A 14,491-nucleotide genomic window follows, 5' to 3' on the forward strand; every position below is an offset into this window, starting at 1 on the left:
TGTAAGCCCAATATAAGGCTGTTATATACTAGACATAGCTAGGATCTAATGGAAACTAGTTTGTACAGTTGTATATCTCCCATATATATGTCAGCACCCTCAATTGTTAAGATATACTGTAATTATAATATCAACTAACATGAACTTTTTAACATACTTCCTTGACTGATTAATGGTATACTAGTATATAGTTTTGCTTTATGTTTCATATGATACTAAAATTTACTGTATATATATCATGATCGAATTCTATAAAAAGAAAAAAGGAAACTGATAATATTTTTCTTGAATTTTAAGTCGCAGTGTGTTACAACACACTATGAACTATGATCCCATGTCATCCACTTGAGTTGCACTGGGGCCAGTTTTACATTGTTTTAATACGGAGTTCTCTTTAGGTGATACATGATCGCCGTCTGAAGGAAAACATAGACATGGCCGAGGACGCAGACGAAGAAGATGAGAGCGAACTGGTGACAGAGGAAGTGATAGTCAAACCGTCTGTGACTTCCCCGACAGTCAACAGTGTGAAAATTCCATGGGAAATCGAAAACATTGACGATTGTGAACTTTTACATATACACAGACTAAACGAGTGGGACTACCCCATTTTTGAATTAGCAAATCAATGTAGTGATACTATTCTTAGTAAGGTGAGTACCATACACTTAGTTTACTTTTAAATGTTATGGGATAACATATTGTTCAATTGATTACGCAAACTTGCTTGCATTCCATCATGAGAAATAAGATTAGCGAGTATTGTAATTTTACTTTGTTTAGTTATGATTATTATTTACATTGAATATCAATTATATTTGATACTTATATGATGTTGCAATCATATGCACCATACTTAAATGTTTTCATAATCTTGAATATTACAGTTCATGTGTACATTTAGGTATTTCCTCAGCAATATTTTTAGCATCACATACTAGTACATGCACACACTCATAAGAGATACTTGAAGAAAGAAAAAAAAAGATTGTTTCATATGAATTTGTCATTAGAATTTTCATCAAAATTGTGATGGAGGGTTTAGGCTCGCTCAATAAACCGAGTGACCCTTATTAATAATGATCGGGCACAATACATGGAATTATGATTCATCCACATGATGATGAACCTCGCCATTCTTCCTCAGTACACACAGATTGATTTCTTTGTTATATGTTCCTTAGGTTGATAAATCTGTGTTTTAATGCCATCTTACATCATCACTGTGTGTATAATGCCGATTTTGGTTTGATTTGTACAGGTTGGATATAAGTTATTTTTGGAGGTGGGGTTATTTGAGACATTCCGGATTCCAGTCACGCCCTTTTTACAATACTTCCATGCATTAGAACAAGGATATCGAGATAAACCATGTAAGTATTTCTCCGCTTAGAAGGACTAACTTGTACTATATGAGAACTGTCATGTATTAGAAGGACTAAGTCCTGTTAGTAACATTAGTACCATATACAATAGTACTTAATAAACCATATAAGGACTACAGAGCCAAGTGCCAAAGACTTGCAATGTACAAACTATTTCAATTAAGCTGACAGTTACCTCTGTGTATAATATTGTATTTCTGTAAAGGTTTGAGGAGTTTACAGAACAAGTGTTTTTAGAACATAGTACAGGCAGTAATTTCAGAGCCAAAAGCCAGTTGGGGATACCCAACGATCAGTTCTTAAGGAAAGATCTGCAAATACGTGAGAAGTCCCTTATGACTGAATGTTCACAGTTTGTACTCAGTCTTATGGACTGTATGCTTTGTCGTGAAACATTAGTGGAACGAACAAGTGGCCAATCTACATCTTAGATACTGTGGTTTCATCAAATTTTGTGGATTTGTGAAATTAAGAAAAAAAATAAGTAACAGTTTTGTTGATACATAATTTCATGGAAATCTACTCAATGTTCTTCCTTTATGAGCAATAGCCTGTACTGTGTTGATCATTTCACTGGATTTCATGATCAGGTGCAACCATGAAAACCACAAAAATCAGAATTCAACGAAAAATAACAAAACCACAGCATGAGCAAGGTTACAAACATGAATTAGAAAGAATGTGTTGCTTAGTTTTGATAACTTGCAATTCAGTATGGTTAAGTACATGTATATACAAGAAACAAAATATACCAGTATATGACCAGCATTATGATTGTTAAAATTTTAACCCCAAAATTTTTATCAGCTGGTATACAATTGATTTGAACATCAAAAATGTTGAAACCAAATCATAAGAATTCAGTAGAAATGTATATAATGCCAGGTTCCTGAGGTCGATTCAGTGATCTTGATTTTGTTTTTTATTTGTTCAGATCATAACCGAATACATGCCACAGATGTGTTACATGGGGTGTACTACCTCACGACCCAGCCCATCCCAGGGTTCACCCAAGTCAACACCAGCAACATGTTCTCCAGAAATGGTTCATCCAGTGATTCAGGTACTTACTCAGGTGAAGAACAACAAATTTTACAATCTCTGGTGCATTGGTGTCATCAGCAAATATAGCAGTTTCTGGTACATTGGTGTCATCATCAAATACTGCAATCACTAATGCTTTAGTGTCAATCATTATCAAATACTGCAATCACTAATGCTTTAGTGTCATCAACAAATATTACAATCTCTAATGCTGTAGTGTCATCAACAAATACTGCAATCTCTAATACTTTAGTGGCATCATCAAATATTGCAATCTCTAATGCTTTAGTGGCATCATCAAATATTGCAATCTCTAATGCTTTAGTGTCATCAACAAATACTACAATCACTAATGCTTTAGTGGCATCAACAAATACTGCAATCTCTAATGCTTTAGTGTCATCAACAAATACTACAATCTCTAATGCTTTAGTGTCAATCATTATCAAATATTGCAATCTCTAATGCTTTAGTGTCATCAACAAATACTGCAATCACTAATGCTTTAGTATCATCAACAAATACTACAATCACTAATGCTTTAGTGGCATCAACAAATACTACAATCTCTAATGCTTTAGTGGCATCATCAAATATTGCAATCTCTAATGCTTTAGTGTCATCAACAAATACTACAATCACTAATGCTTTAGTGGCTTCAACAAATACTACAATCTCTAATGCTTTAGTGTCATCAACAAATACTACAATCTCTAATGCTTTAGTTGTCGATCATTATCAAATATTGCAATCTCTAATGCTTTAGTGTCATCAACAAATACTGCAATCTCTAATGCTTTAGTGGCATCATCAAATACTACAATCACTAATGCTTTAGTGGCATCAACAAATACTACAATCTCTAATGCTTTAGTGTCATCAACAAATATTACAATCTCTAATGCTTTAGTGTCATCAACAAATACTACAATCACTAATGCTTTAGTGTCATCAACAAATACTACAATCTCTAATGCTTTAGTGTCATCAACAAATACTACAATCACTAATGATTTAGTGTCATCAACAAATATTGTAATCTCTAATGCTTTAGTGTCATCAACAAATATTGCAATCTCTTATGCTTTAGTGTCATCAACAAATACTGCAATCTCTTATGATTTAGTGTCATCAACAAATATTGCAATCTCTAATGCTTTAGTGTCATCAACAAATACTGCAATCTCTAATGCTTTAGTGTCATCAACAAATACTACAATCTCTAATGCTTTAGTGTCGATCATTATCAAATATTGCAATCTCTAATGCTTTAGTGTCATCAACAAATACTGCAATCACTAATGCTTTAGTATCATCAACAAATACTACAATCACTAATGCTTTAGTGGCATCAACAAATACTACAATCTCTAATGCTTTAGTGTCATCAACAGATACTACAATCTCTAATGCTTTAGTGTCATCAACAAGTACTACAATCTCTAGTGCTTTAGTGTCATCAACAAATACTACAATCTCTAATGCTTTAGTGTCATCAACAAATATTGTAATCTCTAATGCTTTAGTGGCATCAACAGATACTACAATCTCTAATGCTTTAGTGTCATCAACAAATACTACAATCTCTAATGCTTTAGTGTCATCAACAAATATTGCAATCTCTAATGCTTTAGTGTCATCAACAAATACTGCAATCACTAATATGCTTTAGTGTCGATCATTATCAAATATTGCAATCTCTAATCAGACTGATGCTTTAATGTTATCAGTAAATATTGCAATCTCAGGTTCATTGTTTAATCTACAAATATTACAATCTCTGTTTCACTTTGTCATCAATAAGTATTATAATCGCTGGTGCATTGTGTCTGACATTTTCACATTCAATGTAATGTTATTATATCCCTGGCAAAGGAAGTTTTTTTTTGTAGGGGAAGAGGTGGGGTTACATAGAAATACTAGTGGATGTGTTCATTCTATCTGTCCTCTGTAATGAAGAAGGCTCTGAGAAGTGTTATGTGTTTGTTCTCGACAATAATTTTTTAAGTCAAGGTCATACCTCACTTATGGGATTCAGTGTTGGGGGTGGGGGGGGGGGGGGGGGGGGGGGGTGCTGTTTCAGCTTTAGTGTTTTTGTTTGGCAATGAGAATAAGTTATTATTTTCAGTAGATATTTAGTGTGGAGGATGTTAATCTGGAATGTTGCCACAAGGTTGGACATTAATTGTGAGAATTCTTGGTTTCTGGCTTCCTTTTTTTCCCTGAAAATCAATTTAGATTTGAAGCATTATAAACAAAATATATTCTGGCTGTTTCCATGGAATGTGTTTGTAATGGGTTCTGGATAGGTTATCTTTTGAATTGGTTAATACCTGCAATTTCTTGATATGTTAACTCTGTGGCATGTTTGTGATTGATATGAAAAAATGAATGGGATTGGAGTATGTTTTTTATCACACTGTTGTGGATGAAGATTGAAAGAAAAATAGAGACTTGTCATTTTAGAATGATGATGTTTGGTATTTTCTATGGACTGCAAAATTAACGATCATCCACTTACCAACAGATTTTAGGTTAACACACCCCCCTATCTTCTATAACTGAATAAAAAAAACTTGGTTAAATTCTTTCTCTACTCAATATAAAAATGTATTGATTTTGTGGAGATTTTAAGGTAATTAAATGATAACTCACAAATTTTCCAATGTTTTTGTATGGTAAACTAACACAGAAATGATGTACTTAGGTGTAAATAGAAAATCTTCTTGTTTTGGGGGATTTGACATTCTCTGAACCAGCCCCATTCTCTAGGCACTTCCTGTTTATATCTGTAGAATGTATGTATTCTTGGAGGGATGATAAGAGGATATCTAATCCTGATGACAAAGGGATGTAGATTTATCCTCCATAATAACTTATCTCGCTGTACACATTTTCTTCACAAATAGTTTGGCAAATGTTTTCAATCCTTGGATAAAAGTGAAACTTCAGCATTTCTACAGCAGCCAGAATCGTTCACAGACTGTCAAAAGTGCATCAAGAGAAATTGGCAAATACTTCATGTCAATCAGTTACATGTATTGGCAGAGTTGTGTGTTAACACAAGCTAGAATAGGATGAATGGAAACTTAGATACCTAATTAAACATAATCAAATCCTTTAAAGCATTGAAATGAAACTGCCATTTGCCTGAAGGTAACAATTAAGTGATTCTGATCAATTTAATAGCTAGGTCTCAAGTAGATTGTTACTAAATTGCCAGCAGTTCTTATGAAAATCAATTCATTCAACAAATGACGCACTTAACTTCTTCAACAACACTATAAAAAATCCTTACTGTAAAATATAATTAGGTCATTAATGAGCATAAGTTCCCAATATGTAAACACACCACCTAAGTTCTGCTAGTCTGCTCCTGATTGGTTTGTGAAGCTGTACGTAATTAGTGATGTCATGACTTTGTGTGTACGTGCCCGATGGCATTGGTTCCAAGCGAGATAGGTGTGCTCTTAATGAAACTGGAGTTGTTTTTGTGGAGTAATCAGAGACAATGTTATGCTTTCTATATGTGTATCAGTTACAGTGTACTTGCTTATTGTTTTATATGATGGTTGACATATATGAAGAAATTGAATTTTATGAGGTCATATTTGATATTTTCTGCATTTGATTATTATGAGATTCCCTCTTAGCTTCAGAAAATGTTAATTGACATAAATTGATGTACCATAAATTACATAGGATTTCATACAATTCCCATCTATCTAAACAGATGTAGACAATGCTGAGAGGTGTCTGACAAACAGAGCCAACAGCTTTGTCTCAGAGGACTATGGCATCATGGGAGGAAACTTTCCTGCATTGGAGCTGATGGCGCTTTATACAGCAGCAGCCATGCATGACTTTGATCATCCAGGTCGTACCAATGCTTTCCTGGTGGCCACGAATGCTAAAGAGGTAAAGCATCATTTTGATTTCTTATATAAAATGGTTGTCAGGAACATGATGGTACTATTGGTCATGCAATATTAGTGTTACTTAATACCTATAATTACAAAATAAGAGTGGGTACCAAATTTTATGCACATGTATTATTTCATCATTAATATGCTGTATATGAAATCATATGAGGTTTGGTGATAAGAAAAGTCTTGTGACACCAGAATGAACACTATTGTTCATCAAAGTCAAAGATGAAGGTCATCAGCTTGCATAAGTAACAAATGTTCCCTGGATAGTATTTCTTGTGATTATTAATGAAACTTGGCAGGAATATATCCCCCTTTTAAAATCAAATAAATCACTGCATTGACTTTTAATGCTCAATAAACAATATCTTACAAATTGATTATGTTTACAAACTGTCCAAAAACAGTTAAAAATTTAAAGCTCAGTAGAACATTAGTAGTCCCCTGTATTCAGTGACAAAAAATGTGTTTTGTTTGAGAAATGGGTTAAGTGATGTGGTAATTTTAGGACAAGCTTTTGTGGCTGGCACAAGCATCCAATCAGGCTGATCCCCAATTGTGTAAGAACTTTATAACTGGCCTTGAGAGGAACCTAAATTAAAGTTTAAAACCAGAACAAGTAAATAAAGTTTTGAAGTTGGACTGATATTTGCCCCCGTTAAAGACACTTAAATGCATTTTGAATCATATCCAAATGTAAGATTTTTAAAAGCCATGTAAACATCGACTGTAATATTAAGCAGACATCGCATCCCCAAGGTTTAAACTGTTAAATTAGATATCTTCACATTGTATTGAGTTCTGTCTGAGATCTGAAACAAGTCATTAACATACAAACACACAATATGGCCCAGATGTGTCTTTCTTCTCAGACTGGTGGGTATAAAAAAAAACCCAAATCAATTCATAAAAACTAAAGAATTACAAAACATAAACTTTGGCATTTATTTGTAGATAAATTGAATACTTTAGTTGTTATGTGTGACATTTGTGGTGCACCTACATGTTTAATAGGAGTCAAGAAATACATTGTGTGATAATTCAGGGTAGTGATTTAGTAAATCACACAATGTGCTCTCAGTAAAAAAAAAAAAGAAGCATACTCTCTTTGCAAACAATTTGCTGTGTAATCCCCATAAATCTGGAATGATAATGATTTGCAATAGGACATTGATGGTGATTATGAAAAGTTTAATTGAGGTAATATGATCATTCTCCCGTCATTGAGAGAGTGTTCAAGGTCCTTAGTAATCAATACAAACCGTTACCACCAAGTCAACGAACCGCAGCACAAATGATATCACATTCGAAGGTTATTATATCAGATGAAACTCTCTCTCTTGCATTATCTATCATGGTGACCTCTAGAGCAATCATTATCTATCACCATGACATCTTTTAAGAAATGGGTTTTCAAGTCTCTTTTAATGACTGCACTACTAATGACACTGCAGATTCAACCCAGGGTTTGATTAATTCTTAACAAGATCTGTATGTGTGGTGTTGGTTTTTTTTTTTTTTTTAATTTCCTGTCAAATTGTTATGATAATCCATTGTTTGGCCCTGATTGATTTCCTGCTTAGGGTGAAAATGTAATTATGTATTGTGGTTCATTACAAATTGATTTATTGGGTTGGTAGTCTACCGTAGATACATGTATACTGAAAACACTGGAGTAAGGGAGGTAATGCATACATTAGTGAAAGGTGGTGCTACAGTTAGTTAATAAATTCTTGACTTGCAGATTAAAAAGAAAAAGAAAGAAAAAATGCTATCAGCTTAATTGTATAAATGTTTAATGGTGCTGTTTTGAACAGTTGCAGTGTAATTATGATGATACTTATAAACATGTATCTGTTGTAGGCGGTGCTGTACAATGATCGGTCAGTATTAGAGAACCATCATGCTGCACAGGCGTGGTCCCTCTTCATGAAGGAGCCAGTCCTCTACAACTTTCTGTGTGGACTTGAGGCAGCAGAGTTCAAGAGATTCCGATTTCTAGTGATAGAGAATATCCTGGCCACTGATCTCAAAAGACATTTTGAAATTCTAGCTGAATTTAATGCCAAGGTAAAAGAAATTTTTTTTGGATAAATCTGATACACTCATAGAGATTTTAGAAATACTGTTCTAAGGGCATCTTCGCTAGCCAAGGGTGACGATCCACAGTGTTTCTCTATTGTGAATAGAGAAACACCCTTGGATAGCGAAGATGTTTTAAGGACAGCATGGGGCTTTTTACACTTTTCAATAAAATGATGTCGAGTGTACACCTGCAACATAATTTCTCACCATTTTGTCTGAAAGGTGAATGATGAGGATGCTGTGGGATTAGATTGGACATCTGAGACTGACCGTCTACTAATGATGCAAATGGTCATCAAACTTGCTGACATCAATGGACCTGCCAAAAGACATGAACTTCATGTGCATTGGACAGAGAGAATCTCAGAGGAATTCTATGAACAGGTGAATTTTATTTCAGGCTTATGCTTTACCAATTCCTATACAAAGAGCAGTTTTAAAAGTATAAATTACTGGGATTTTTTTTTAATGAACTTATTGCTTAGTGTGGATCAGTTTTAATTTTTAAAAACTTTATTTTTGCATTTAATTTTATGAAAATTCAAAAGTACAGATGTCTGAGAAAATATAATCAATCTGATAAAATTCATTATCAATTAGCTTTTATTCAAAAGACTTTCAAAAGGTTAATTTCAGGGGACATTGATATTCCTGTAAATGTATTGTTTTGCAATATTCCAAAATGACTTATATTGATTTCCGTAATGTCAACTGCTCCCATCTTGCATATGGATCAACAGCGCTGATCTTGCAAAAATGAAATCTTGCAATAACAGCTGATCTACATGTAGTTTATAGAGCACCTGATTTAGCAGTGTATGTATTGCTGTATATGTGTTCCTACAGGGCGATGAGGAGGCGCGGCTAGGTATGCCTATTTCTCCATATATGGACCGACGAATACCACAACTGTCTAAGCTCCAAGAGACCTTCATCAATCACCTCGTGGGACCCCTCTGTAATGCCCTGGTCACGGCAGGATTCCTGCCAGGCACATGGGCTGACCAGGACCTCAGCGAGGATGAGGAGGAAGAGGAAGAAGAAGAAGGTAATGGAAGATTACACCTCCACCCAATGCTATACTGGCTTGTGACTAGTTCTTGCAACCCCCACATTTCACTGCTGTTAAACACACATTTTTGAGCACACAGATTTCTCTGCTAATGACAATGGAGTAATTCACAGTTGGAAAAATTGGTAAAACAGCAAGAACATCGCATGGTCCACTGTTTCAAAGAATTGTTCAGCCAGATCCTGAAAATATGGCTACAAGAGATAGATATGGAGATTTTATGTAGTCTTTAAGAGGGTATAATTCTGACTGTATTTAACTTAATATTAATGTATAATGACAGAATTTGCAAAATGCAGACTTAAAATGAAACTGTTGAAACCCCTGTAATATTAAAACATATTTGTCATTAACCTGTCTCGCTTTAAAACGTGAGCTTACGCAGAACATGCTCTTGCATATCAAATCAGATGAGAGACATAAACACTGTATACAGGTTATGAGGGAATGAATTATCCAAATATGTAGCAGATGTGGAAGACTACTGTCTTTCATTTTGAGTTCACTATGATATATCATTCATTCAAATGGATATATGAATAAATTTTAAAGTGAATATTGTTAATAGATGAAACGTCATCAATGTATCTTCAAGTTCAAAATGTTGACATTTATACATATCTGCTTTCAATTTGGTTTCATAAGAGACAAATCTTTCTTAGAAACTTCATATTCATTCTTTTGTAAATTTAGTTTGTTTGTGAATGAGGTAATGTAATATGGCAATTGTTCAGGTGTTTTGCTTTTAGTTTCTGGTATCATTACTGGAAATAATGACTAGATATTTTTATTATACTGAAAATTAGATGATGAACATTTATAGTGATTAATAAGTGGCCCAACAAAAGCTTGATCTTTACAAAGCAATTGTCAAACTCCACTATTCCAGGGCTACTGTTTGGCCATCATTAACTTCAAGCCCTGAAATGGGGAAATGAACATACACATACCTGAGTAAAATTTTGATGTACATTATCTTTTATAGGTCACTCTGATACTGACCTCATTGACAGCACAGGTAAAGATTCGGAGGATGAAACGGAAACAGATGGAGAGTCTGGGCCAATCTGTCATGAAAAGTGTAAAAAGAAACCGCGCAAAATCAATTGTCTGCTGACAAAAAACCTAAAAGAGAACCACGAGTACTGGGTAGCCAAAATCCAGGAGGAGGAGAAACAGAAAGCCAACAATGAGGCAACCAATGAAATCTCACAAGTAAGTTAAATCAACCAATGAAATCTCACAAGAAAGTTAAATCGACAAATGAAATCTCACAAGAAAGTTAAATCAACCAATGAAATCTCACAAGTAAGTTAGAGCAATCTGTAGGATACCACAGGTATGTTAAATCAACCAATAAGATTGCGTATTGTATTAGATTATTTTCCTGTGTAAATTGCTCATAAATGCCTCCTCAGATTAACACGATGTTTAATTCTGTTGCAGGAAACACCAGAAGTAACAGAGATGGAGTCAATCAAGGAGGAGGTGGAATCCCAGGCCTCTAACAATAGTTCCCAACCCAGCACCCCAACTAAAGACTGTAGCCACTCAGACACCACATAGCCGCCCCACCCATTACGAAATCTACAGGCTTGTTCAAAAGTGGTTCAGATCTCATGCCATCATAGAGATATAGAAAACTCTTGCCATAGAATGATATCAGGAGCATAGATCTGAATTGGTCACTGTGTGATATGTGAGTTGTATGCCCACATCAGTCCTGTTTGTTGTTTAATGTGCTGGTCATATGAACTACAGCATCTCACAATAGTGGTAAAAGTGGAGAAATGCATGGATAGAATGTGGAGCTCGCACAGAGACAATGAAGAGACTGTAGCTGTAGTGGATTCAGCTACAGCAGCCATTAGTGTCCAGCAGGAACTCACAGTCAACTTCATATCTATATTTTCACGGGGATTTCCATTTTTGTACTTAGTATAATGGTCGTGCTGTATTCACTGTTGAAGTCCATCACTGATGCTGATTTTATTTATTGTTTTACGACAACTGATATTTACAATAGAACTGGTTTTTGTTTTCTTAGAGAGTAAAGGATTTCTGTTAGTAGTCCTTCTACTCAGTGCCGAGTGTGTATTCAATCTTGTAGCAATTTATTCCCATTTTCTAGTGCTGTTATTTAGCATACTAGTCAAAATCCTGAGTTCTGTGTACTTATTCAAAACTGTGCACTTTTATCTGTGTGTGTTGGACATACAGACTAGCATTAACTTACCAGCTTATGTCAGGAATGAAATATTTTACTTTTATTAGGTGAAGATTACTGAGCAGAGTTGGAAATGGAAGTAAGAATGCGAGATTCTTTTATCATATGCATCATTAGACCCTTTAAATTTGAATGAATAGATCTAATAACGAAATGACATGGAGATAGACAGTGCTAGATGTGATAGAGTTACTATGTGTGTACTTATTGCAGTGTATTTAAAATTTGGCACGATTGGAGCTGATACACTATGTGATGAAATCATGATTTAACACCTCTTCTAAGTAGGATAATGGATAAAATGAAGATTTCTATTTTGTGTATTTTAGCACAACCGTAAATTAGCACTCTTGCTTCACTTTGAAAGGCACTGGAATATAAATCCCGATAAAAGAAGTGCACTACTTCCCTTTATGATAGATGATGGAGATATGTTGAGATATTAATGACTTGATATTCTGGAGATTGGGTCTTAGGTATTGAGAGTAGATCTGTTAAGATGTGAACTAGACAGTGTTGGATCTGTAGTAGAGTATTTCATATTAGTTGTCTGTACATTCCTTGCTCTCTGTACAACACTGAACTGGTATCACCAGGTCATAGTCTGTTGTTTTGATTTTTTTTTTCACATTTCAATTACACTGTATACTCTTTTATTGATGAATAATTGCAGAGAGCTAATCCAGTCAAGATTATCAGTTGTTTATACACAACAATAGACAAGTTACACAATGCACATGTAGACCTCAAAACTCAAAAGCCCTGCAGAAATTGCAATACATTTCAGCCTTTGAATGCTGGAATTTAAGTCCTACACAAAGTTTATTGACATGATTTCTTGTTGTATGACAGATGCTTGTTTCTATAGCAATAACCCATTTTCTGCGTGTGATGTAGAATTGTCATGGTTACAGTATGTGGTGAGTTCTCTGCCAGACATAACTGTATTTATGTATAAGCTGTGATACACAAAGTCGTAGAGTCAACTGTCAAATTACAGTCTCTATTTTTCCTTCATTTGTCATCCATCCTCATTGTAAACCTCTGATATTATATCATACAATGCAAATATAATCTTAAGGTGTAGAATAATAGATGTTGGCTCGTTTCAGTTGTGTGGTTGTAATTGTTTCTAAATGTACATATAATTTTGTTCTGATCCTGTCCATGCCTCAGAAATATATATAGTAATTCTCATTCATTCCTATTCTAAGCTTCAAATTACTTCATGCTAAATGTTTTCAAAAAATTGTGAGTGCTTTGCAATAGGTACTTTGAAACAGCATATTTTTTTTTAAATACTACATATGTCTGCCTTCAGAATTTAGTAGACTTTGTGGTTTGCTTTAAGTTATATCCAACTCTTTTTCATGTTCACGTATTATGGCGCAATTTTTACTGGTAGAGCTATTTTATCTGAAGTAGAAAATGCATTTATTTATTTATATTTTTTTTTTTTACGATTTTCTTGGGCGCTTATTGTTTTAGACAGCTATTTATCTTTTTATTTTTTAAATGAAAGAATACTCATAGAATATAATATAGACTTACTTGATCTGAGGTTTTTAAAAATCCAAGTGTCTGTGTCCTTGACCTAGTTCCAAGGTCAATCAGTGTATTTTTTAAATCCATTTGTGTAGAAGTTGTACATAGAGACTTTCCTGTATGATATGTACATGATAACCTAATTTAATGATAGATAGACCTGTATAGTTTCTGTTTGTGTATATATGTATGTGATATATATATAAAATCCATTGTTATTTTGGAAATTTATAGGGAGATAGTGGGCTGTCAATTGCTTATCTATTTAATATATAAAGAAACTTCTTAGACTCAAATTACTTTGCCATTGAAGATGGACAGAAGCAGAAATTCTTCTGTGGGTTAAATACATCTGAAACTGCTGCCTCTATACATTTATATACCAAATATGATTTTCTATTTGAAAAAAATATTTTGATGTTTAATGAGTAAAGTTGCCATTTTTGCGTCCCGTGCTACATTTGCCTCAGTCAGCCCACTACAAGTTAATTCTCCTATGACTTTTTTGTTGCTCAGGTTCCATTTTTTTAATTTATAACCTTTGACCTCCTTATTGTTGACATTGTTTCTATATCTTCGTGCTGTTTATTCTGCCACCAGGGGGCTCTCACTCCTGTCCCAAGCCAATTGACTTTCTCTCTAAATTATAAGCTGCTGTACAACCAACAAATTGCTCACATCATGTGTGTGCGTGATTTGCTGATCTATGTACTAGATGACCTGGTCACCATGGAGATGACCCTGCATGGTGACTGGAGGTCACAGGATATGTTTAGCTAAATATATTTTGTGACAAATTGTTACAGGATTTTTCCTGAATGATAGCTGATGAAAAATAATAAATGGTCATAACTGCTATACTATTGTTTTTCTTTAATGTGGATGTCAAACCTCAGGTGTAAATACACTAGTATGTTGTAAATCCTTCAGATCGAATATATGCTGGGTTGTTAAATATAAACATATTATTTCGACCTCCAATAACCCGTATTTTGAGATCCTACTATATTGGGGTAAAACCCCATGATTTTCCCTTTCAAAAATTGGATGCTTTATTTTAATTTCTTGTTAAACATGCATTTTTTTTATAACAAAAATTGCCATTTCATTGGGGAAAATATGTTCCTAGAGAGACTTGAACTTCCAATTTCATATCCCATGAACTAGTTATGAGGAATATGTGTACGAATCTTTGAAAAATATT

At 34.2% G+C, this 14,491-nt stretch overlaps 1 protein-coding gene across 16 annotated transcripts in view; it reads left to right on the forward strand.

Annotated features, from left to right (window-relative positions):
• The window catches only part of LOC125675334 (cGMP-inhibited 3',5'-cyclic phosphodiesterase 3A-like), a 100,079-nt gene extending 85,934 nt beyond the window's left edge, over positions 1-14,145 (forward strand). For 8 of the 16 annotated variants that reach the window (XM_048912924.2, XM_048912927.2, XM_048912926.2 and 5 more), the window contains 9 exons: positions 399-653; positions 1,262-1,373; positions 2,320-2,460; positions 6,163-6,347; positions 8,222-8,428; positions 8,666-8,827; positions 9,290-9,491; positions 10,501-10,730; positions 10,962-14,145. In XM_048912924.2, the coding sequence (XP_048768881.2) occupies positions 399-653; positions 1,262-1,373; positions 2,320-2,460; positions 6,163-6,347; positions 8,222-8,428; positions 8,666-8,827; positions 9,290-9,491; positions 10,501-10,730; positions 10,962-11,081 (1,614 nt within the window). In that variant the 3' untranslated portion in view covers positions 11,082-14,145. The remainder of the gene's footprint in view (positions 1-398; positions 654-1,261; positions 1,374-2,319; positions 2,461-6,162; positions 6,348-8,221; positions 8,429-8,665; positions 8,828-9,289; positions 9,492-10,500; positions 10,731-10,961) is intronic. The other 8 variants (XM_048912925.2, XM_056160580.1, XM_056160579.1 and 5 more) reach the window with 1 other exon arrangement.
• The last annotated feature ends 346 nt before the right edge of the window (positions 14,146-14,491 follow it).

The sequence above is a fragment of the Ostrea edulis genome, chromosome 3 (assembly GCF_947568905.1).
Source record: "Ostrea edulis chromosome 3, xbOstEdul1.1, whole genome shotgun sequence".
In the NCBI taxonomy this organism is placed as follows: domain Eukaryota; kingdom Metazoa; phylum Mollusca; class Bivalvia; order Ostreida; family Ostreidae; genus Ostrea; species Ostrea edulis.